This window comes from Saccopteryx bilineata, chromosome X (genome assembly GCF_036850765.1).
Source record: "Saccopteryx bilineata isolate mSacBil1 chromosome X, mSacBil1_pri_phased_curated, whole genome shotgun sequence".
Lineage (NCBI taxonomy): Eukaryota > Metazoa > Chordata > Mammalia > Chiroptera > Emballonuridae > Saccopteryx > Saccopteryx bilineata.
In genome coordinates this window covers 68,497,781-68,524,303 of record NC_089502.1, presented here as the reverse complement: position 1 = coordinate 68,524,303, position 26,523 = coordinate 68,497,781, and the positions used below count along the sequence as shown (strand labels likewise).

General features: G+C 35.7%; 1 protein-coding gene and 1 pseudogene across 2 annotated transcripts; one reads left to right on the top strand and one right to left on the bottom strand.

Annotated features, from left to right (window-relative positions):
- The first annotated feature begins 2,187 nt into the window (after positions 1-2,187).
- Positions 2,188-26,009, top strand: LOC136316913 (putative P2Y purinoceptor 10). 2 transcript variants are annotated; one of them, XM_066249271.1, is made up of 3 exons: positions 2,213-2,291; positions 8,557-8,597; positions 24,952-26,009. In XM_066249271.1, exon 3 carries the CDS (start codon positions 25,001-25,003, stop codon positions 25,985-25,987), a length of 987 nt encoding a protein of 328 aa, XP_066105368.1. In that variant the 5' UTR covers positions 2,213-2,291; positions 8,557-8,597; positions 24,952-25,000; the 3' UTR covers positions 25,988-26,009. The 2 variants fall into 2 exon arrangements, with proteins under 2 accessions (XP_066105367.1, XP_066105368.1); XM_066249270.1 differs by lacking the exon at positions 8,557-8,597 and having other exon boundaries at positions 2,188-2,291.
- On the bottom strand, positions 13,198-17,927 carry LOC136317692 (SPARC-like protein 1; annotated as a pseudogene).
- Positions 26,010-26,523: the final 514 nt, after the last annotated feature.

Here is a 26,523-nt window from a genome sequence, read left to right as displayed (position 1 = left end):
GAAAACACAGTGTATTTTAATGAGTAATGTCCTCAGTAATAGCTATCATCCTTAATCTATTGTTAACATTGGAGCAGGTCTAAAAGCCTTTGAAGCACATATTTATAAACCTTCCCCAGCCTAAGTTATTTATGATGCACCAGGTAAAGTAACTAACTGTGAGGGAATACCTAGAGAGAAGTAAAGAGTACAGAACTATGGGCCAAGTGGGAAAACTACTATTTTTTTTTTTTACTTTTACAACTGGATATTTATTACTTAATTTGAGGTGATAATGATTCCTAGACTGTTAGTCATACTCAATAATTTTAGACTCTTCTAAAAATCAATCAAAAATGATTGTTAAATTATCAGCTTTTTTTTGGTTTGTCCACAGCTTTGCTCATTTTAATTATACTCAAAACTTTACCTGAGTTGAAATTTCCTTTGCCTAAATTAGTTCACTGACTTCAGAGCTACTTTTGCTTCCCTTTTTAAGGTCAATGAAAACAGAGCATACTTGCATGCGGGAGAGAAATGAGGTAAGCAGGCAGCCTTTCTTTTTAGCGATGTTAAGGTGTCTGTGAAATGAAGGTGGGAGGTAGTGACAATAGCTAATTCTCAGAAAAGCATTCCTTTTCTCTTTCTCTCCTAGGGTTTAGCTTTAAAGCTCAACAGGTCTGGAATTTTCTTTGTACAGTGTAGTATCATACCCTATGAAAGCTGGGTTATGCTGCCCAAATTTACAAGCGATGTATTTGTACCAGAAAGCTAGTTTAAGAATTTATAGTAAGGAATAGGACTGCCAAATAGACTGAAATGTGTGTTGGCCTGTCAGTATATTCTCCTTTCAGTAGGGATGCCAAGTCAGAATATTAAATTAACAACAGATTGGAGTTAGATAAACATATGAAATTAGAACTAAAAAGGGGATTGCAAGATTAAACATGTTTCATCTGATACACCGAAGCCAGAAAAGGTACCCTTTCCCTTTGCCAGTCTTCACAAGTCATGACCTTTTCATCAGTCAGTTCAAGCTCTTAGATTCTAGTGCTGAAAGTATAATTTTTCATCTGTTAACGCACTGAAAATTTGGATTAGATATTTCTGAATATTGGGCATGGCTTCATCTAGTTCCCAAAGGGTACTGGTTTTACAATGAAAGCTTATTGCAGATCTAGGTTGCCTTATTACAGAATAAATGCTGTCATCCACTTTCTTCTTTATTGAGTCTTATTCATAAAGCCAAATGTTACTGTTTGACCTAACACACAGTAATTTTTTTTCTCTTTTGCAATAGCTATTACCCAGAAGGCTCTTTGCAATTCCAGGTCATGGTCTCTGAATTTGCTTCTCTTACATACCCACATAAGTTCATGCTGTTTTGCAAACCTTGTTTCTCAGAACTACACTTAGACTTGGCTGACACTATAGTCTCTAAGAGTATGACCTTTCCATATTTGCATATTTATAAAATCCCTGTAGACATTATTCATAAAGACCAAAATCTTAGTAATCTGTAAAGAGACTCTGTAATCAAAACTGTTAATTTATTTATTCATGCTTTATTTATATATTTACTTTTTTATTGATCCCTTTACTTTTTCACTAATCGAACATTCATGAAAGTATCTTGTGCTGGACTGGCTGGGAAAACAGTCATAAGTTAGACATTACCTTTGCCCTCAGGCAGTTTGAAGTATACTAAGGGGGTTAAGATATGTATAAAAATAACCAACCTATACATTAAATTATAAACCTTGAGATAAGTTGAGAGAAACACACACCAGATGGAGGGAACAACTGAAGCAAATATAGTCCTACTGCTTTTCGTTCTAACTTGTATTCTTGAGGTTTCTTTACTCTTTGCTCCTCATGCTTGAAGCAATAGCAACTTCCTTGTTCTTAGGTAAAGTTCCTTCAGATTTTGCCTCAAAATGTCATTTTGCCACGGAACCTTCTGGAATCCAGTGAGAAAGGCATGTGGGTTGTGGTAGAAGAACAGTGAGGAATACTGATATGTAGGTATTGTTCGATTTTGCACAGCCTTTTGCTCCATGCTCTTTGACTTTCTCTGCACCAATGAAATAAAAAAGAAATAAACTTTTAGTAACGTCATCTGCTCAAGGGACTTACCTTCGGTCTGTGCAAATAAGGTTTCTGTGGTGAGACACAAAATTCACTCAACTTCCTCTTTCAACAACAAATTTGTCAGTTATCAGCAGGATCCTTGTCAACCAGTGTTATACATATATTTTTATTCCTAGCTCCCTGAAAAGAAACAAGAGTGCTAAATCCGGCAAGTCTCCTGGGTAAGTTACAGCATTGTATCTGGGAATTGGTGGTTTCCTGTGGGAAGTTTGGTGGGAGCATGAAGATCTAAGACAGTGGCAAATGTGGAACCATTGTCCAAATTAAAAATGATCCTTGGTTTCTCATTTCAATCTTATAACAACAAGAGTGATGGTGATTTTCCTTGAGCCTGAATAGAGTACAGAGTTAGGGTTAATGCCATCATTCCCCACTATAACACAGGAGCATGAAGCCTGGGATGCAGCTCTCTCTTTTTTTTTGGCTGCATGTTTCTTAAACCTGGAAAGATAATACAAGTTGAAGAAAAGAGTATATACAGTAAGACAATATGACAATTTGACATGTTCAGCCAGAAAAAGAAGACTTAAATTTCGGCTCTCTATTATTTACATGGCTGCATAATAAAAGAAAGTTTCTATGTATAAACCCCTTGTTTTGGTAAGTTTAGCTTCATAGATACAGCAACATATAGTTAAGTCCTATCAAAAGAGAAAGAAAGTACTTAAGATCATAGATTTGGGGGCTGAAAGAAGGCTTAGAGATCCAAATTTCTCACGATACAGATGAGAAAACTGAAAGTCAGTGAAGACATCTAAGCTAACTCAACCATTTAGTGGTAGTGCTGGAACTATAATCTGTGTCTTCTAAATCATCCTCCCATCCCCTATAACAGCCTGAATCTCCAAGAAAAAGCTGTAATGTATTTATGACTATGTTGGATTTTAGGTTAAAAAGGAGAACATATCGCAGTTGATAAACTCTGGTGAAATGATTTCAGAGTGTATTCAGAAGTATTTATTGATCTTTTGAAAAGTGGTTTTTGACTCAAGTTCAGTTTGATAATAGAGCCGAAAAGAGAGGCATTTATGTCTCAGTAATTATTATCCTCATTACTCTGCTAGCAACCTCTCTGGTTCTGAGCCAAAATGACTGAGTAAAAAAAAAAAAAAAATCCAGTTGGAGTGTCCTTCGAGGTGGACTGTCACATCAGTCACATCAGTTGGTACCAGGATTAATCCAAGTAGAATAATAAGTTTTGTTGTGCCCCCTTTTTTTAGAGGGACAGTAGGTAACCTCAGTACCAAGAATCCTGCAAATGGGAACATTTTTATTTTGGTTGTTAAAATGCATAGTGGGTCATGACCATTTCTATTCCTTGTATTTATCTCTTAGCAGTCGTGACACAGTAAAATTATTTAATGCTAAAAATAAGTGATATGCTGATATACTGAGGCAGGAAATGGTCTAAAGTATACAAATAATCAGGTCATGCATTCAAGGTAATTGCCTGTAGTGGTTCCTGTTGAACATAGGTCCTACTTTGGTCAAAAGTAGTTCTTTAATGGGCTCATTAGGAAAAGTTGTTGATCTCAAGGTGTATAGTCTGCTGAAATTCTGGCAGTGGTGGGGCATAAGATGTCAAAAGAGTGAGCATATTTCTGAGTAATTTTGAGTGGCTCTTTATAACCAATTGTGTCTGAGGTAAGTCAATTTGTGTCTTAAGAGACAGGGAAATCTTTAAGCCCTTTGTCACAGTTCTAGAAAAGAGAACAGATCTGTCTGTTGTGAAATCACTTTTTCTAAGGGTTACAATAATCAGGACAATGACGTGCAGGTAGTCTATGCTTTCTTTAAAAACATACGGTAAAAAGTTTAGTTACATTCCAGATCAGGGATCTTGCAGGACATTTTGTTTTCGTCTAGTTTGGTTCCTATGCATCACAGGCAGAGTAGATGGGTCGATTCACAGAAAGCCAAGAAGCCTTGGTTCTAGCTCAAGTCCTGTCAGTGAGTCACTGTGTATAGCCTTGAAAAAATTGCTTTATTTCTCTGGGTCTCAATATTCTAATCTAAAATAAGGGGAGGGGGGACTTGGAATAGATAGTTTTTAATTTTCTTCCTAACAATACAATGATTTGAATCTAGTGATAAATAATGGGGCCATAATATAATAATCTAATGAGAGGGATTCTTCTGGAAAGATAGTCTATATCTCAAAGGGAACCCAGTAACTTGTCAAGGGGCATTATAATTTTTCAAAGTAATACTATCATGAGATACTCAACTTTTATTTTTTAATTTTAATGATAAATTAGGGTACATATGTTCAGAGAAAACATCTCCAGATTATTTTGACATTTGATTATGTTGCATACCCCTCACTCAAAGTCAAATTGTCTTCTGTCACCTTCTATCTGGTTTTCTTTGTGTCCCTCCCCTCCCCCCACCCCCTCTCTCTCCTTCCTCACCCCCTCCCCACCCCACCCCCCCATTACATAGGCAAGTGTTTTGCAATTAAATTCCTTTAAAAATAATAAAAACAGAAAACAAACAAGGGAAAATCATTCTATCGGATTTCTACAATGACAATGTCATTCAATCAGCATTTCTTAATCTTTTAAAGCAGCCAAAGTTCCCTTTGAAAAATAGAAAATATTGTCATGGTAAGAACACTTAGAAAAATCTACTCTATTGCATTAAAGTTTTCCAAGTACTGTGTACTCAACAGCCAAAAACATTTTATAGATGTGTACATGTGTACTTTCATCAATTTGAATTATAGGGAAATGATTTTACTTTCTAGATATATTTACTACAATAAGGAATTTTTTTTTCAAGAGCCACATGTTTCCCACCTAATTTAAACTTTAAGATTTATTACTTCAGTCCCGCTGGCAATCTCTCACAACTTTTTTTTTTGAGGAATTTTCTACACCCAGAAAAGTACTGAATTACACCAAAGCTCCATGGAGATTAATCTCTGTACAAGTAAAGGTGAACTGAACTAACATTTATTTAATGTCTACTATATACCAGACCTGAAAATAGATACTTTCATATACATTTCCTATTTAATCTTCACAACAATCTATGTTGCAGGTACTGTGATCCTAATTTTATAAATGAGAATCCCATCTTAGATATATGAAGTAAGTTGTTTCAAGCTAGAAAGATACTGAACCAAGATATGACCCCAGGTCTGCCCAAAGAACATAAATTTTTCTAAACCCAAAATGTTGTCCCAACTGTAAAAATGGCATTTAATCAGGCCTTTTATTTTTTTCTAATGATTTTAAAAATCTAATAAAGATGCATGCACGTAAGTTCAATTTAAGCTTTGAGATATTAGTTTGTGAATAGTCTAATTGTCTTAATTTGTTTAAAAGATAAAAATAATTTTACTTCCTCTAATTTATAGAAAGTATATGTAAACTTGAATAATATATTCATATGTTCATGGGTCATTTAAAGTTGATTTTAATTAATTCAGGAAACAACAGAGTTCCAAATTTCAGTTGTTCATTTTGGCTATGGTTGTAAGTGATTGAATGAAAGACACCATGTTCATGGGGGCCAGACTGCCTTGGGAAATTCATGTGATATTTTTTTTTTGGTTCAGAAGAGAAGCAAAATGTAAAAAAAATAGGAAGACAAAGCAATTTAGGTTCCAAAACGGTCTGTAAAGGTTGTCCACTAGGGAGTGAGCGTGGCCTCTATCAGCAGCCTTTCCCTATTTAATTTTCCCTTCACCCAAAACAAACCCACATGCTGGCACTATCTTAAAAGAAAAAAGAGAAGTGAGTTTTATAAACATGTTTATTTAGTGGTATTAATGGCATGATGAGAGATGAAAAGAGGAGGAAATGAGAGGATAAAGCTTAATAAAGTTGCACTAGAAAAACAGCAGTCACTTGCTCTTTGATGCCAGAGGCCTAAGTTCTACCCTCCTTACTCTGTCAGTTGTTAACCTTATATCTTCAAGTTAATTAAGTCACTGTTTTGAGCCTCATTTTCCTGATTTCTAAAATGGGGATGATATCTTCTGACTTTACTACTTATAATATATACTTTTAATAATAATTAACAGCAGATATAGATGTCATAATAATAATAACTTTATAAAGTGTAAATCATCAAGTTGATTGAGATGGTGTTGGCTGTGTTAACAATGGCAATATTAAGGCTGATGGTATGAATGTCAACAGTTGAGAGAAGCCATGTCCTCAAGGTCATAGCAAGTTAAAGCTAAATGGCCTGACCTGTGGTGGTGCAGTGGATAGAGCACTGACCTGGAATGCTGAGGTCACTGGTTCAAAACCCTGGGCTTGCCTGGTCAAGGCACATATGACAAGTAACTAATGAACAGCCAGAGTAAAACAAGTATTTCTCATCCCTCACCCACTTGTAAAATCAATGAATAAAATATTTTTTAAAAAGTTAGGTTTACTTTAATGATCATTCAGTTCAAAAATAAAGAAACAAACTAAATAGAAGCAGACTCATAGATATAGAGAGAAGATCGATGGTTGCCAGAGGAGAAGAGGTTGGAGGACTGGGTGAAAGAGGTGAAGTGACAAAGAAGTACAAACTGGCAGTTACAAAACAACCATGGGGTGTAAAGTAGAGCATAAAGAATATAGTCAGAAATATCTTAATAACTCTATATGGGGCCAGTTGGGTACTGGAAATATTGGGAGAACACTTTGTAAAGTGTATGATTGTCTAACTGCTATACTGTACACCTGAAACCAATATAAAATTTATTGAAAGTAAATTGTAATTGAAAAGAAAAGATCACCTAGTTCAAATTGTCTTATTTTAATAATGAAAGAAATGAAACCCACAGAATGGAAAGGGTATAGCACAACAGCATAAAGATTTGAATAATAACTAGAATTAGTATTAATATTGGAATAGTAATGGTAATTTGTATTTGATTAGTTAATAATTAATAGTAAATTAGTATTTGAAAAATTATCAGTTAAATTAGTATTTGAATAGTTACTAGAATCCAAGGGTCTTAGCTCCAAATCCAGTACTCTTTTCAAAATATTTTACTGTTTTTGAGTATTCCCTTTTCTATAACACCTTGTCACATTCAGATCACAACTGTCATAAATAATTTTTTCCAGTACCCCATTCACAGCTCTATTATAGTTTGGGCTCATAGAATAAACTTCATGAAGATCTCTGGTTTTGATTCAACACTTACCTAATACCAGATGGACAGTCACTTGCCATATATACATAGTTAGAAAAGTACTAGAACTAGAACCAAGAACAAAAGCTCCTTCATTTTTGAAAGACATTTTTTTCCATAGGAATGCCACTTTAAAATATCTGTCTGTGTAATTGTTTTTGCTTAAGAAAAAATTTAGCTTTTTCTGCTCACAAAGAACCTTATTACAATGACATCATAAGAGCTGTGACTTTGAGAAACAAACTTAATCCTGATGAAACTCCATTTTTATAATCTATAAAGAGGTATAATAATAACTCAGAGCTCTTACAAGGATTACAGCGAACATATGAATAGTGTTTAGCTATTGACTGACAGAATGCATATGGACACATTTTGGACTCAATATTTCACTGAGACTTAAGAATATGGCACACATTCTGATGTTACAATAATATAAACTCACTTTGGTTATACCATTGTGAAACTACAGTATTGAGCACTTGGTTGGAAAAGAAAGTAGTCTTTGAGTAGATGTTATTGGTACCTACTAAGTTCTTGTACTCAGATTCCTTGAATCACATTTAAAGATTTGTCTTTGAGAAAAACATTTTTAGTTATATCATAAAATGAAGTTTTTAATTACCAAATTCCCATTTAAGTTTATTGAATTTCTGTTGTATTTTAAATAACAAGCTGAGATTACAGGCTTTGAAGCTCTTATATGTCCATATTTATTAGATTTAAACCTTATTATCCTTGTTTTGCCTATATTTTCCTCAGTAGCAAAGGGAGAAGGACTATGGTTGTTGCTTGGGATAGTAACTCATGAGAGAGCTATTAGAAGTAAAATTGCTTAAGGCTTTGATAATGTGTCTACTCTCTATAATCTTCCCTATAGAAATCAATGTGTATGAACTGAACTCCCACTGCATGTGTAACCCCTGTTAAACAAAGCAAAGAATGTAAAAGTCCAAGTTATAGAGACTTCCGTCTAAGACATTCTTGTGCAGTCTGTAAGTTCACTAAGAGTACAAAAAAGAAAGAAATCAGAATATGTTTTCCACATGCAAGAAAAAGATGAGAATTAAGATGGGAACTTGAGAAAGGAGGAAAAATACAGATCTCTGAGATGGAATTTAAGGAAAAAGAGTTTGATGAAGATTTAGTCATAACTTTATACACCAAACTTTGTTATCAGGAACATCCTTAGAGGCACACATTAAAAGTAATCTTATTAGCTTAAAAATAGTAGCTGATTTTCTGTTCTGATTATAAGATTTGAACTCTGTGCTTCATTTTAGGGTTTAGCTCCTGTCACCAAAGCCTTCTTTCAAGAGAAGAGGTATTCCTCCTCATAGTCCTCATCTTTGGTGTAGATGATGTGTACCCTTAACAAAACCTTGCACACTGGAGAAACCAAGAGGCATTTACTTCTATAAGGATGATATGGGAGGTACTAGCAATTCTACTTTTATCTTTGTCTAGGTGATCCAAAATACAGAGCTAGGGTCTGAGGTACAGACTGAGGAAATAGCATTTTAACAGATTATAATTTGGACTGCTATTTATTGTTTGAATGGTCTTACTTAGCTGAGTTGTTTATGCAATATCAGTGAGGTAAAATCCTTGAGATTAATCCCTACATGGGCAAGTTAACAATTATTTCAATAGTGTTCTATGTTTAGCCTTGTTTTAAGGTTAGGGAGAAAAAAAGTGAAAGAGACATTAAGGCATGGCATCTGACTTCACAAGCTTACAGCCCAGTGTGGAGACATCCATAAATAGTCAACAACATATGAGTTATCATAAAGCAGAATTTTTTTCAGTTAAGGATATTTACTGAATGACTATGTATCAGTCATCCTGCTAAGTTCTGGAGACTTAAAAATGAGTAAGACATGGTTTCTGCCTTCAAAATGGTCATAGATGAGTAAGAAACACAAATATATATGGAAAATTTTAATATGATGCAGTAAGTTTATTTTTAAAAATGATTCTTAGGGTGACATGGTAGCCCATATTTGCATTTTTAATACATAATTTTGGTAACAAAGTAAATAAAGAGAGAAATCTTGAGTCAGATAGATCAGTTAATGATTGTTTTAATCTAAAAAGATAAGAGAGAGAAAGTAAGAGAGTGAGAAGGAGATCAGTTAATAAGTGTTTTAATAACCGAGAGAGAGAGAGAGAGAGAGAGAGAGAGAGAGAGAGAGGAGAGAGAGAGGAGAAAGGGAGAGACAGAAAGCATCGTTGACTGGATAAAAGAAAAGCAGTCTAAGATTATTCTAAGAACTCTGGGTCTTGTAACTAGACAAATGGTGGTGGATATGTACAAGACTAGGGACTTTGATGAGTTTTATTTTGAGTATACTTATTTAGAGATATCTGACAGATATTCAACTGGGAAATCTCAACTAGCATTTGTACATATAGGTTTCATATCCCAGAAAAGGCCAGACCTGTCCATAGAGATGTGAGAGTCATCAAGATATGACTGGCAATTGAAGCCATGAAAGGGAATGATGTTACTCAGCATCCAGGATACTGAATGAGAAAAACCAATAGAAAACATTCAAAGTAACTCAAGAATTTAAAACTATTTAATAAAAACTAGATTTGTTTTTCAAAAGACTGAAAGAGAGAGAGAGAGAGAGACAATGAAGACCTAAGAATGGTGAACACTGAAAGGATATACAAATATTTTTAAAAATACATGAGAATGACTCAGTATGAATGCATATGTATAAGCGAAAAGAACAATCAAGAAGAAAATGTGATCAAGAAGCCAAGAGCATTTCAAAAATATGGAAGTGGTCAGACTGTGTCCAAGGCAGCAGAGAGGTCCTGTGTGATTCAGCAGCATGATGGTCACTTGTCATCTTTGCTAAAACAGTTTCAGTGAGGTTGTGAGGAAATGCACACTACCATGGAGTGCACTAAAGAATAAATATGAAGTAAGAAAAACTAAACAATCAGAGTAAAGAACTATTGTGAGTTTATTTAAGAAGAGAAAGAAAGTGACAAAAAGCTAGAATAAGATGCACAAACAAAGTAAAGATTACTTTGGGGGTTGGAAAACCTTAGTAACAAATATATGACAGAGTGGATGAGAGCACCATGATTTAGGACTATAATGGAATAATTAATTATAAATAAAATGGGTTGAGAGCATGAGATTTCATCTTGAGAAACAAGAAAGAGAGCTGCATCGGGAAATAAGAAGAATGTAGCTGTAGATTGTCTGTTGAGAGGAGACAATAAATAAATTACTTTCAACTTGATAACTTTTATTATCTCTGTGATCTAAGAAGTACTTTCTAAAAAGAAAGATGGAAGGTGGGAGAATAGGAGAGAAAACAAAGCTTTAGTAGGGTTATGAAAGTGCTGAAGGACCACTGTGGGGATAGGAGAAGATACAAATCAGAGGCGTGGGGAAAATGCTGGAACAAAAATAGTTTAGCCTGGAGATCATAACTTTAGTTTGGGCATTCCAAATACACTGTAAATCTTGATATTTTTGATACAATTATTTAACAATTTAGATAGAAAGTATGGTGGTTCCTTAAAAAATTAAGAATAGAACTACCATATGTCCCAGCAATAGCTCTGCTGGGTACCTACTCCCTAAAATTGAAAACATTGGTACATAAAGACACATGCATCCCCATGTTCATCATAGCATTATTCACAATGGTCAAGACATGGAAACAACCAAAGAGTTCCATGATAAAGGATTGGCTAAAGAAGCTGTGGTATATATATCCAATGGAATACTACTACTCAGCCATAAGAAGTGATGACACCGTGACATTTACAACAACATGAATGGACTTTGAGAACATTATACTGAGTGAAATAAGTAAATCAGAAAAAGCTAAGAATTGTATGATTTCACATATAGGTTGGATATAAAACTGAGACTCATGAACATAGATAAACGTAAAGTGGTTACCAGGAGGAGGGTATGTGGAGGAGAGGCTGTGTGGGAAGGATGTAAAGAGGGACAAATACAAGTTGCAAAAAAGTTATTGACTTTTAGTAATGGGTATACAGTGCATGGTACAAACTAGTATGGTTATAATGGTGGTTCTCAAACTTTTTTGAAGTTGGGGCACATTTAAAATCCAACAAATAATTGTAGGCACACTATATACAAATTTCTGAGAAATATGTTATAATAAGTAAGTCAAATATTAAAGAAAAAATATAAAGTCCAAGCGTGCTTTTATGATAATTAAATGAAACAAATATGACAAAATTAAATTTATTCTGACATTAAAAAATAATTTTATGTTACATTTTTTGAGTTATGCTTTTTAGAATTCTAAAAAAGAGGGATTAAAAAATAAAAATAAAAAAAAGACAAAAAAATTTCTTTTTATATATATAGATACATTCTTAATAAGATTTAGTAAATTTGGCAGGTCCCGGCATGAATGTGTTAAGTTTTTTCATTCTTGTGTTTATGAGAAACATGAGGCTGACATGTCCTAGTGATTTCTTCAATGCTTGGGCATATATTTGAAGGGCAAACTCTCATTTCCTCATCAATACATTGAAGAATTCCTCTCTTTTTACTTTTAATTGTGTTGAATGGAGAAAACCCCCACCATTCATATCATCTTAACTTGACACCAAACAAAGGATGGAAGAAACTTGCTTCCAGTCTCTCCAGGGAACATGGGGGGGGGTAGTGTGAATAATCCAGCACCACAGCTTAACAGCCTTTTGCAACCTAATCAGGCAAGTGAGGTGGGGGTTTGGGAAGACTGTCAGCTTACAGCCAATTTCCCACACCTCTGTCCCCCAAAAATCTAAACTCCAAAAACTCTGTTGTTTTTTGGTCCCCAACAGGCACACATTTTTCTGGAATACCATAGGGTGCACCTGGAAATCTTCTAGGGCGCACCAGTGCACCCTGGCATACACTTTGAGAACCACTGGATTATAATAATAGACAAAGAAAAACCATTAGAAGAATCAGAAATTGATGAGGCTTGGCAGTGAGTACAAATTTGAAAAGTTTGGAAGAGAGTGCCTCCTTGGAATGAGAAAGAGGCAAATTGGTTCAGATTGTCAGAGTAGGTGCATGTTATGGGCTTCTGATCTGAAAGGCTTTGGGAAAGTTAAAAAAATGTGATGCTTATTAAATATATATTTAAGTGATGCCCTCCAAATCAACCAGAGTCCTCAAAAAACCATAGAAAAAAGTAAATAGACTTATTTTTCCTTTACGTTTATTTTTCATCCCTGGAGATCTTTGGGAACTACCAATGCAGCCTTCTCACTTTCATTCCAGGCCCCATACATAGGTGGGTAGAAAGTAATTTGCTGATGAGATAAGTGTTCTCTTCAAAGAATAACAAACAACAAAACAAGGGATTGAGTTGATTTTGGAAAGAGGTTGGGAAAGCTACCCTCTTCTTGAGTTTTATATATGTAATAGTGTTGATGGTACTCTGAGATCTTGAGTTGTGCTGGTTTCTAGTCATAGGAAATGCCTGATATCTGTAATTTCTAAATTGATTATTTTTTCCTTCTCTCAGGTTTCTACAGATATGTGTTTTTTATTTTTATGGATTTTTATTAGAGTTTTAAGACACTGAAAATGGTACACATTCACAACAAAAGAGCACTACTCCATTTTCTTTATGTGTGCATGATATTAAGGACAAAATGAAATGTATCTCATACACTATGCAGAGTGATGAATTAAAATCCTATTCACAAGCAGCATACACTATTTTGCATATATTTACTTAATTTTACTTTCATTTCCTAAGTTAATGCTAAATGCCTGGTGCATATACTGTTATCAAGCAATTACTCTCATTGTCTTCTCAGACATGTAAACATTTTGCTAAATATAAATCTACAAGTATCATGGTTGCATGTATTTCAGAAGTGATCAGAACAGAGCAGGATGCTGGAAATTTTTTCTTTCAGATCTTAATGTGAAACAGATTTTCATCTATTTCTTGTTCTTTAATTCCAGAGCAGTGGTCCCTTTCCTTCAGAGTGACGTAATTATATTTGTTGGGATCACACTCATCAAAGAAATGAACTCTTTAGTCTGAAATAGGCACCAGAGAGGCTTGCAAAGAAGCAAGTTGGAAATGTATCAAGACTGTCTATAGGATATTGGTCAATTGCCAGTGCACAAGATACACACATACATGTGGTAGTTTTTCTTAAAGTCCCTTAAGAGAAAGGTGATGAAATGATCCCCAGAAAATGTCTCTTTTAATCCAGGTAAATTTTCTTGACTTCACTTCTCTACTTCCCACTTAAATATCCAGTGTATTCAAGGTTATACTCATAAAGTTGCATGAGGATATTCTTGAGGCAGTCTCTGATCTTTCAAGGAAACTGAATCACTTCAAAGTCCATACAAGCAGGAATAAATTTGCAAGCTCTAAAATAATACAGCTGCAGTTGGTGTTCCATAGTAGAAAACAGATGACAGGAGCTAACATAAGTCTGATTGTCAGTGGCATAAAGTTGGTCAAACAGATTTGTAGTTGACAAGTTGTTGGAGCTCAGCAAAGACACTGGAGTTTTCCCTGTTGGTCAGCCTTACACATGTGTCTTCTTTTACACTGGAAGTTCATATAAGAATAATAAACATTGCACAACCTCATGTTGCTTTCACTTAAACTTTCAGCTTCGTTTGATGAGCTCTCTGCTTTTTTAGCTTCATGGGATTCTTCATGTTCAATGGCATCTACATTCTCATTCTCACATGCTTTTTTCTGTGCTCCTCATATTTAATGTGATAGTAATTGCAATTAGCTCTTTTAGCCTTCTGGAAGGCATCACTTGGGATGAAGCAGTCATCACCTGCACTGTGTCTGGGGTCATAATCATCATCTTCAGTTAGGTCTCTGAGAGAAACCTCAGAAATAGTAATTTTCTCCATCTTTTCAGGGTTTTTGATAACTCCAAAGCCAGGTTCTTCTACCTGGCTCTGCAATTTAGTACCTTGATTCGGCTTATTGATTTTTATGTAGTTTCTGTTTTCATTTCTTCATTAGAGTTGTACTCTTCTTTTTCTTGGTGACCCTGTTCAAATTCATCCTTCTGCATTTTCCTTACTTGAGTTGGTTGATTGGACTTTTCTTTTTTTTTTTTCTTTAATAAATTTTTATTAATGGTAATGGGATGACATTAATAAATCAGGGTACATATATTCAAAGAAAACATGTCTAGGTTATTTTGTCATCAAATTATGTTGCAAACCCCTCGCCCAAAGTCAGATTGTCCTCCGTCACCCTCTATCTAGTTCTCCGTGCCCCTCCCCCTCCCCCTAAATCTCTCCCTCCCTTCCTCCCATGTCCTCCCTCCCCCCCCACCCTTGGTAACCACCACACTCTTGTCCATGACTCTTAGTCTCATTTTTATGTTCCACCAATGTATGGAATCATGTAGTTCTTGTTTTTTTCTGATTTGCTTATTTCACTCCTTATAATGTTATCAAGATCCCACCATTTTGCTGTAAATGATCTGATGTCATCATTTCTTATGGCTGAGTAGTATTCCATAGTGTATATGTGCCACATCTTCTTTATCCAGTCTTCTATTGAAGGGCTTTTTGGTTGTTTCCATGTCTTGGCCACTGTGAACAGTGCTGCAATGAACATGGGGCTACATGTGTCTTCACGTATCAATGTTTCTGAGGTTTTGGGGTATATACCCAGTAGAGGGATTGCTGGGTCATAAGGTAGTTCTATTTGCAGTTTTTTGAGGAACCACCATACTTTCCTCCATAATGGTTGTACTACTTTACAGTCCCACCAACAGTGAATGAGGGTTCCTTTTTCTCCACAGCCTCTCCAACATTTGCTATTACCCGTCTTGTTGATAATAGCTAATCTAACAGGAGTGAGGTGGTATCTCATTGTAGTTTTGATTTGCATTTCTCTAATAACTAATGAAGCTGAGCATCTTTTCATATATCTGTTGGCCATTTGTATCTCTTCCTGGGAGAAGTGTCTGTTCATGTCCTCTTCCCATTTTTTTATTGGATTGTTTGTTTGTTTGTTGTTGAGTTTTATGAGTTCTTTGTAAATTTTGGATATTAGGCCCTTATCTGAGCTGTCGGTTGAAAATATCAGTTCCCATATAGTTGGCTGTCTGTTTATTTTGATATCAGTTTCTCTTGCTGAGCAAAAACTTTTAATTCTGATGTAGTCCCATTCATTTATCTTTGCCTTCACTTCTCTTGCCATTGGAGTCAAGTTCATAAAATGTTCTTTAAAACCCAGGTCCATGATTTTAGTACCTATGTCTTCTTCTATGTACTTTATTGTTTCAGGTCTTATATTTAGGTCTTTGATCCATTTTGAATTAATTTTAGTACACGGGGACAGGCTGTAGTCGAGTTATTGGACTTTTCTAAAACATCATCACATTGGGTATAGCCTTCTTCCTACTTGATGTTAGAATGCTCTTTGAAAAATTATCTCTCTCTTTCTTGGTTATCAATGTGGGTATCAACTTCACCTTGTTCTTTTTCCTCTTTCTCTTTTCTATTAGGAATGTTTGGATCCTACTCTTGGTTTTCTTGATCACTAATATTTCACCAAGTTTGACGCTCCTGTTCAACAAAGGACATGAATTATTTATAGGCTGTTCTTGACTTTTCTATGTCTTTGTTAAGCTTTCTTGTTGGTCAGAATCTATAGTGGAACTAAATAATGAGCAAGGGAATTGATGTTCTCTGGCAGTTTGTTTGTTTATTTTTTTTCTTTCTTTCCAGATTCACTCATATCTTGGTCCAATGTACCTTCAGCTGGTATAAACTCCAAAATCTCACTTAACTAATTTTTGTTTTTCTCTTGATCTTGTAGCCCCAGCTCTTGGTTGGAACTCTGGTCCTCATCCACTGACTTGTCATGATTTTCCTCCTTTGACTCTGTACTGAAGATTTTTTAGCCTTATAGTACCCTGCTATGAATAGTGTACTTTCCTTTTCATTTTCTGCATTTTGAAACTTTAAAATAAGCACCATAGTGTCCTCAGGTGTTACTAACATTTCAGTCTGTTAGACAGAACTCTAATAATCAGAAGTTGGTTGGGAATAATTAGAATAGCACCATGTATTTGTCCTGAGCTCCAGAGGAGAAAAAGTGGAGCAGAATTATGTCCTGTGGAGAGAGACTGGGGTTTGTTACTTTAGGAAAAAAGATGAAAGGACAGCTTCCAAGGTCCCTCTGCTGAGTCGTTTTCTCACAGTTCAGATGCCATCTTTCTTGGGTGGCGCACTAAGGCACACTTTTTATAAGTTGAAAAGATTAGGTGAAGGGAATGTTGATGATAATAGTCCAATTATAAGATAAATTTTTAGGGAAAGCAGGCAACAGAACTTTACTAAATGATATATCAGGGTTTGCATTTTTGAATAATGCCTCTAAATAAGGATTTAAAACTATTCTGTATGTAATTCAATTAATTTATACTACTTTTTTTGAGTGCTTACTAAATAATAGCATATGTCTTGACTATATGGTGATGAACAGAACATATCTTGTTATGACACTAATGGAGCTAACAGCACAGTTGGTGAAATAGCCAATAAACATGTAAAAAATTCTAAATTATAAATGTTGATGCTATTTAAAAAATAACAGAGAGTATGAGAATATGTAATGAAGTGTAGGACTACCTAGATAGGACTAACAGTGAAAATCTCTTTGACCTGAAAACTGACATTAAAAGAAGTCAGACATGTGAAGATCTACTGGAAAAGAATTCCTGATAGAAGAAACAACATGTGAAGAGCACTTAGTCAGGAACAAAAGTTTGGCTTGTTCTAAAAACTGAGACCATTTCAATGTAGTTAAAACATAGAGGATGAGAAAGAGAATTGTACAAGGTAATGTGTAATGTAGAACAACACAAGTGTCATATTAGGTATAGCCTTAAGGCCACAGTGCGAAGTTTTGTTTTAATGCAACAGACTACCAGCAAATGATTTTAGACAGGAAGATAATATAATAGCTCAAAGAAAAATCACTTGGACCATAGTGTGCAAAGGATAAGAAGAGGTGAAGAAATGACATAATTCCTGTCATCAAGGAGTACAAAGTGTAAGTAAAGTAAAATATCAACAGAATTTCAATAAGTGTGGTAAATGCCATGACAAAGATAACAAGAGTATGAAGACAAGCATAGGTTTCCATTCTAATACACCATCACTACAAATGCACATTTTGTGACTGTAGTGCACTTTATTTTTTTTCCATTTTTTTATTCATTTTTTTAGAAAGGAGAGAGAGGGAGAGAGAGAGAGAGGAGAGAAAGACAGATAGATAGATGATAGATAGATAGATAGATAGATAGAGAAGGGGGGAGGAGCAGAGAGCATCAACTCCCATATGTGCCTTGACCAGGCAAGCCCAGGGTTTTGAACCGGCAACCTCAGCATTTCCAGGTCGACGTTTTATCCACTGCGCCACCACAGGTCAGGCATAGTGCACTTTATTTAACCTCCTTTGGTCTGTTTACTTATTTTTGATATGAAAATAATTATAGGGCTTCTATAAAGATTAATTAGATAATATGTAAAGAGTACTTAGGCTATATGTAAATGACAGCCCTCAATAAATGCTAGTCGTAATTAACCCTTTGAATAGTATGAATGTTCATGTACATCCTCGTACCTTCTGACCATCCAGAGTACAATTGTAATAAAATATTTATTTTAAAAATGTGAAAGGCAACACTAAAAAAAGGCAAATGCATGTTCTTTTTGTTTCCATAGATTGGTTATCAACCATCATCATTTTAAGTTAATAAAACTGTAACTGTAACTAATTTCATTTTTAAAAAAACTCACTCCCAGAGGTCAGTGAGCATGGAAAGAACTCACTACTCAAAAGGGTTAATGTTACTGTTAAATACAGTATGGGGAATAAACTACAAGGGGCAAAACTGGATACAGGGAAGACACTAAGGCATCTGGCACAATTGTCAACAGGAATGATGTCAATGGCTTGGATTAAAATAGAAAATGTACATATAGAGTGGAGATGAATTAGAGAGCTTTATAAGAGGTAGAATCACCTGGTTTCCACTTGCATATGGACAAAATGTAGTGATAGAGGTTAAATCCCCGTTTCCAGCTTGAATGTCTTGGAGGAGAGTCATAGTATGGACTAAGAAGGGGAACTCAGACATGAGAGTGAGTCATCAATATCATACCTCATTCTAAGAGAGGAAACAAAAAATACATCTAGATTGAAGGGGAGAGCTATTGACAAAAGAGGGGGCAAAAACCAACCAGAAAGAGTAAACAATAGAGGCTTAGCCAAATAGACAAAGACAGAGGCAGCAGAGGCAGCAGAGGCAGAGACTGAGACAGCGAGAAGGTGCATACTCTGACTTTAGCCCTTCTATTCAGCCATTTTCTGTTAGTGGCTTAGGTTGTTTTCCTTTCTTAAATGTCAGAAATGTCACAAGTTGTCCACAGCAAGCTAAATACTTCCCCTTTGAAAATTTATATTTCTGCCTTATTCAAAACAAAGTCCAACAACATCTCATTACCATAAATATTTTACATTTTATTGTAACTGAACAGATTTGAGGGAAAAAGTATTTCTTCCTTTTTTTTTTAAGTCCAGAAGAGAAGGGGTTTTGAAAAGCAGACCATGCAAATATTTAAACTCACAATAAACTGTATTGCAGAGGTATAAGAATCCAGAGAGATAAAGAAGTTGTGAACTTGACCTCCAGCTTGTTGTTTTGGCCTAATAGAGCTCTGTTATTTAACACAAGAGTGGAACAGAACATGCCTTTACTAGTAAGTTTCACTTACTACGTCAGTGAAGCAGAAAGAAATACTCATGTCTGTAAATTGTGGAAGTAGACATGTGATTTGGGTGTGTGTGAGCTCTTCTTATTTCTTCAAATGGAAATGTACTCGCTGTAGCTCCGCATGCTCTTTCATAGCCTTTGCACAGATGCTAGATGAAAGTGGAAGCAGTGCCAATACTGGTTAAGAGGGATTGGTGACATGTGTGGGAATGAGTGTTCAGTTATATCTTGATGGCCTAATGAGAGTAATCTTAGTGTTATAAGATAATCAGATTCTTTATGAGATCAGAAGATGCCACAACAAACCCCCCTTTTTTAAAATAATTTTATTTTTAATGGGGCGACATCAATAAATCAGGATACATATATTCAAAGATAAGAAGTCCAGGTTATCTTGTCGTTCACTTATGTTGCATACCCATCACCCAAAGTCAGATTGTCCTGTGTCACCTTCTATCTAGTTTTCTTTGTGCCCCTCCCCCTCCCCCTTTCCCTCTTCCTCTCCCCCCTCCCCCGGTAACCACCACACTCTTATCAATGTCTCTTAGTTTCACTTTTATGTCCCACCTACGTATGGAATAATGCATTTCCTGTTTTTCTTTGATTTACTTATTTCACTTCGTATCATGTTATCAAGATCCTACCATTTTGCTGTAAATGATCCGATGTCATCATTTCTTATGGCTGAGTAGTATTCCATAGTGTATATGTGCCACATCTTCTTTATCCAGTCATCTATTGATGGGATTTTTGGTTGTTTCCATGTCCTGGCCACTGTGAACAATGCTGCAATGAACATGGGGCTGCATGTGTCTTTACATATCAATGTTTCTGAGGTTTTGGGGTATATACCCAGTAGAGGGATTGCTGGGTCATAAGGTAATTCTATTTTCAGTTTTTTGAGGATCCACCATACTTTCTTCCATAATGGTTGTACTACTTTACATTCCCACCAACAGTGTATGAGGGTTCCTTTTTCTCCACAGCCTCTCCAACATTTGCTATTACCTGTCTTGTTAATAATAGCCAATCTAACAGGTGTGAGGTGGTATCTCATTGTAGTTTTGATTTGCATTTCTCTAATAACTAAAGAAGCTGAGCATCTTTTCATATATTTGTTGGCCATTTGTATTTCTTCCTGGCAGAAGTGTCTGTTCATGTCCTCTTCCCATTTTTTTATTGGATTGTTTGTTTGTTTGTTGTTGAGTTTTCTGAGTTCTTTGTATATTTTGGATATTAGGCCCTTATCTGAGCTGTTGTTTGAAAATATCATTTCCCGTTTAGTTGGCTGTCTGTTTATTTTGTTATCAGTTTCTCTTGCTGAGCAAAAACTTCTTAGTCTGATGTAGTCCCATTCATTAATTTTTGCCTTCACTTCTCTTGCCTGTGGAGTCAAATTCATAACAAACCCCTTTCTATTTAAGTAGTTCCTCTTGATCAGGGAGAGGCAAGTGGTATAGTGGAAAGAGTGTAAACTTAGAGTTAAGTTAAGCTTAAGAGTAGATTTTTTTTTTTTTTACCATTTTCTACCTTCGTTACTTCAGGCAATTTACCGAATCTCTTTGAACCTTAATTTCCACATCTGCACTATGAGAGTAATAATAAAACCTACCTTGATGGTGGTTGTGATAATTATAATAGATGATGCATGTAAAAATTCCATTGCAGATACTAGGGTATAGCATTGATAGTCAAATCATGATGATTATTTCCTGTCTTTTCACTGGTAGCACCCCTCCATCTTCTTTTCTATGTCATACATTCATAAGCAAGAAGACTGCATGAATCTGTAGAACATAGCACAGAGAAGTTAAGTATAAAGAATGGGACATAAGGGACAGAACAAAGTAAAGCAGAGTTTAGAGTAATGGAAGCTCATACTGTTGGCTCTCTTTTACTTGTGAATTAATCACTTGGAATCTTGTTATTTTATCCTATTTCCTGAAGTCAGAATTAAAAAATATAGAAAACCATTCTGCTTAGGTACAAGGAAAATCTAAAATCAGACCTCTTTTTGTTTTTTTATGGCATTTTAATTTATTTTTAATTACAATTAATAGTTAATATTATATAATTTTCAGGAGTATAATATAGTTGTTAGATATTTAAAGAATTTACAAAATAATTCCTCCAATAAGTCTAGTACTCACCTAGTATCATACATAGTTATTAATTTCTATATTATCTATGCTGTACCTTTTGGAAACAACCAATGAATGCACAACTAAGTTGAGCAACACATGAATGCTTCTCTCAATCTCTCTTTTTCTCTCTGTCTCTAAAAAATCAATCAATAATAATAATAAAAAACTCATACAACTCAACACCAAAAACAAGCCAATTAAAAAATGGCCAGAGGACCTGAATAGACATTTCTTCAAAGAGGATATACAGATGGCCAATAGACATAATAAAAGACGCTCAACATCAATAATCATCAGGGAAATGCAAATTAAAACTACATAAAATATCACCTTACATCTGTCAAAAAGGCTAGCATGAATAAATCAACAAACAAGTGTTGGCAAAAATGTAAGAAAAGAAAATTCTCATGCACTGTTGATGAGAATGCAAATTAGTGTAGCCACTATGGTGAACAGTATGAGCGTCTTCAAAAAATTAAAAATAGAACTGCTTTATGACCCAGTAATTCCACTTCTGGGTATATTAAAAAAAACAAATAAACAAATTCTAAACAGCCTGACCAGGCAGTGGTGCAGTGGATAGAGTATCAGACTGGGATGTGGAGGACCCAGGTTCAAAACCCCAAGGTCTCTGGCTTGAGTGCAGGCTCATCTGGTTTGAGCAAGGCTCACCAGCTTGAGCCCAAGATCACTGGCTTGAGCACGGGCTCATCTGGCTTGAGTGGAAGCTCACCAGCTTGAGCATGGGTTTGCTGGCTTGAGTGTAGGATCATAGACATAACCTCATGGTTGCTGGCTTGAGCCCAAGGTTGCTGGCTTGAGCAAGGGGTCACTCAGTCTGCTGTAGCCTCCCAGTCAAGGCACATATGAGAAAGCTATCAATGAACAACTAAGGTGCCACAATGAGGAATTGATGCTTCTCATCTCTCTCCCTTCCGGCCTCTCTGTCCCTATCTGTCCTTCTTTCTAATTCTCTCTCTGTCTCTAACAAAAAACAAACAAACAAACAAAAAACACTAAAACTCAAAACACTAACAAAAAATACATACACCCTTATGTTCATTGCAGCATTATTTACAATAAACAACGTATGGAAACAACCCAAGTGCCTATCATTAGATGAATGGATAAAAAAGTGTGGTACAAGCCCTGGCCGGTTGGCTCAGTGGTAGAGCATCGGCCTGGCGTGCAGGAGTCCCGGGTTCGATTCCTAGCCAGGGCACACAGGAGAAGCGCCCATCTGCTTCTCCACCCTTCCCCCTCTTCTTCCTCTCTGTCTCTCTCTTCCCCTCCCGCAGCCAAGGCTCCATTGGAGCAAAAAGTTGGCCCGGGCACTGAGGATGGCTCCATGGCCTCTGTCTCAGGCGCTAGAATGGCTCTGGTTGCAACACCCTAGATGGGCAGAACATCGCCCCCATGGTGGCAATGCCGGGTGGATCCCAGTTGGGTGCATGTGGGAGTCTGTCTGACTGCCTCCCCATTTCCAACTTCAGAAAAATACAAAAAGAAAAGAAAAAAAAAGTGTGGTACATATATGCAATGCAATGTAACATTACTTGGGTATAAAAAAGTTTAAAATCTTAACATTTGTGACAGCATGGATGGACATAGAGGGTATTATACTAAATAAAATAATTCCATTAGCGAAAGACACATACCATATGATTTCATATATGTGTGGAATTTAAAGAAAAAATAAACAAAATTGAAACCAACACATAGATACAGAGAACAGACTGATGCTTGCCAGAGGGATAAAGGGTGCAGGGGACTGAGTTGAAAAAATGATGGGATTAAGAAGTAGAAATTGGTAGTTTCAAAGTATTCATGGGGTTGTAAAGTATAGCATAGAGAATATAGTCAATAATATCATAGTAATTATGTATGGTTGCAGATATATCGGAGCAAAACCAAAATTTTTTGCATAACAAAGGAAACAATCAACAAAATGAAAAGACAACCTAACACTTGAGAGAAAATATTCACTATCAATAAATCTCATAAGGGTTTAATACCAAAACTTATAAAGAACTCAGGCAACCTTAACACCAAAAATAATCCATTTAAAAAATGAGCAGAGGACCTTAATAGACATTTGTCCACTCTTTTTCTTATAAACTTAAAATAATAATAATAAAAATAATAACAACAAAAACCTTTATTTGACCCAAGGCATAACCTCACTGCATTATTTTTTCTACTTCTAACTTTAAGTTTAAAAATATTCTTGCAATATAAAAAGAATCTGTTTGCAAAATGTGTCTTTGAACAGAAAATAAATGATAAAAAGAAAAATGAGTGTGAAGGTTAGGCACCTGTCCTCCTATTTGAAGTCACAGATCTCTATTTCATGGCTTTGTTGCCTTAACATACCTTCTCTCTGGGCCTTGCTTCTTGTACCTGAATTATGTGCAGAGTGAATCAAATGATTTTCAAAACTCCCCACTAGTCTAAAATTCTACAAGTAAACTGAAACAAAATATTGAGTTTATGCCCTGACTTGATAGCTCAGTTGGTTAGAGTGTTGCCCTGATATACAAAGGTTGTGGGTTTGATCCCCAGTAAGGGCACATACAAGAACAGATCGATGTTTCTGTCTTACTCTTTCCTTTTTTTTCTTCTCTATCTAAAATAAACAAACAAACAATGAGTTTGTTCCTTTTCTGCTATACTTATTTGTAGGCAACCTGCATAAATCCACAGACAGACCTTTAGAAGCCCTGAAAATATTACTCTATATTCCCCAAGCCCTATATATAATACATAATTAAAACTGTACTAAATCATAAACCAAGATGAAAGAAGTCCAAAAGTCTTTTACTTTTTGTTATGATTAGTTTAATGAAAAAACAAAAAAGCATTAAATCTCAAATTGTTTCCAAAAAGTGATTTTGGTGACATGTTTTACTGGTGACCTAATCATATTTACTTCGACTTTTGGATAATCTGACATTTCCATGATGTCACACTAGTACAGAATTCTCCTTAGACAAAGAATTACTCTCTTCTTTTTCAGACCATATAAGGCAAAATATCCCAGTTCAGCTTTGAAATTCATATATGACTAAATTTTTAAAATATAAATTTGTAATAAAACCCAACCAAAAGAGAGACATCAAGTGTATGAGACCACAAGCTATTGTGATAGAATAATGAGAAGGTAACATTCCCACACCTTGAACATCTACTAGGATACTAGCAATGCAAGCTAATAGAGGCCAGGCTGTTTTCCAAGTGCTGTGGTGGTGCTAAGGTAGGAAGTCAAAGTAGCAGACAAAAAAGAGATAAAGGGACATAGAAAAAGAAGCTTGATTTCTATCAGAGTAATTGAGAATGAGTGAACAGTAATCACTTTAACCAAGGCTTGCGACAAGACAGATTTGGGCACACACATGCACGCACACACACACACAAAACAGGATCAAATGCCACACCCTTTTTTCTGTGATGAAAACAATAGACGAAATGTTTCAGGACATTGTTATCTGTGAAAGACAGATTTCATTTTCTGGGAGGGCAATTTTAGAACAAGTCCATGTTCTTCTAACTAATTCATTGAGTGACCTTAAATCAATAGTATATTTTTCTCTAGCATTTGTTTCTTCATCTGCAAACAGGTCACTCCTAATCATATAATTCTATATATATTCTATATATTTTCAAGTAAAATATGAAGCTGGGTGTTGGCTAAAGAAATGATTAACCATTATACTCTTTTTTTTCCTTTGCTTTGGGCAGGAATCTTAACTCTACGGCTTACCTTAATGAATATACTGAAATATTCAAGATGGATAGCAACAGTACTAGCAATGTTGTCCCTTTCTGCAATACCTCTAATTTGACATTTCAGTACACCCTCTATGCAACCACCTACATTCTCATATTCATCCCTGGTCTTCTGGCCAACAGTGCAGCCTTGTGGGTTCTATGCCGCTTTATCAGCAAGAAAAATAAAGCCATCATTTTCATGATCAACCTCTCTGTGGCTGACCTTGCTCATGTGCTGTCCTTACCTCTCCGGATTTACTACTACATCAGCCACCAGTGGCCTTTCCAGAGGACCCTCTGTCTGCTGTGGTTCTACCTGAAGTATCTCAATATGTATGCCAGCATTTGCTTCCTGACCTGCATCAGCCTTCAAAGGTGCTTCTTTCTCCTCAAGCCCTTCAGGGCCAGAGATTGGAAGCGTAGGTACGATGTGGGCATCAGTGCTGCCATCTGGGTCATCGTGGGCACTGGCTGTTTACCATTTCCCATCCTGAGAAGCACAGACTTAGCCAACAAAACTGAGTCCTGCTTTGCTGATCTTGGATACAAAAAAATGGAAACAGTGCCTTTGGTTGGGATGATTACAATTGCTGAGCTTGCAGGATTTGTGATCCCAGTTGTCATCATCGCATGGTGTACCTGGAAGACTACCATATCCTTGAGACAGCCACCAAAGACTTTCCAGGGTATCAGTGATAGGCAGAAAGCACTGCGGATGGTTTTCATGTGTGCTGCAGTCTTCTTCATATGCTTTACTCCCTATCACATCAACTTTATTTTTTACACCATGGTAAAGGAAACCATCATTACCAATTGTTCTATTGTCAAGAGCACATTGTATTTTCACCCATTTTGTCTATGCCTTGCAAGTCTCTGCTGCCTTTTAGATCCAATTCTCTATTACTTCATGGCCTCAGAGTTTCGTGACCAACTATCACGCCACAGCAACTCTATGACCCGTTCCCGCCTCACGAGCAGGGAGAGTGGTTCATCAATGATTGGTTAAAAATAAAAGAACTTTTCAATTATGACTTGGTTTAACTTTTTTTTCAAAGACCAAAAGATCATCCAAACAATTTCTTGCATAGAACTTAAGAAACAACAGAAATAAATGTCCTCTTGTGTAATATTTGTGGTCATAGGGGTGTGATGGTAGAGGCAAAGCATGAAAAATATGGGAAAGAAATATTGGATTTACCTGTTTCCTCTTTGAAATTCAAGGCACTTCCTAATTAAGAGACCTAGATCAAGATTTCACAGATGTTTTCCAACAAATACAAATGGATATTTTACTTCATATACATCTATAGTAAATATTATATTGTTAATGCAGTGCAATTAATGAATTTTTTCTATTTATAAAAGGAAATACTTTATATGAAGAGATTGATTTGTGAGAGAGAGTAAAAATATCCTGTATTTCTAAGAAATAAAATGTACAGGCAAAAGGGAGTGAAGATTGAGGCAATGTGTGCATAAATTTTAGAACTACAAACCTATTTGATTAAAGGGCAAAGAAATTTTTTCATTCACTGCAAATGT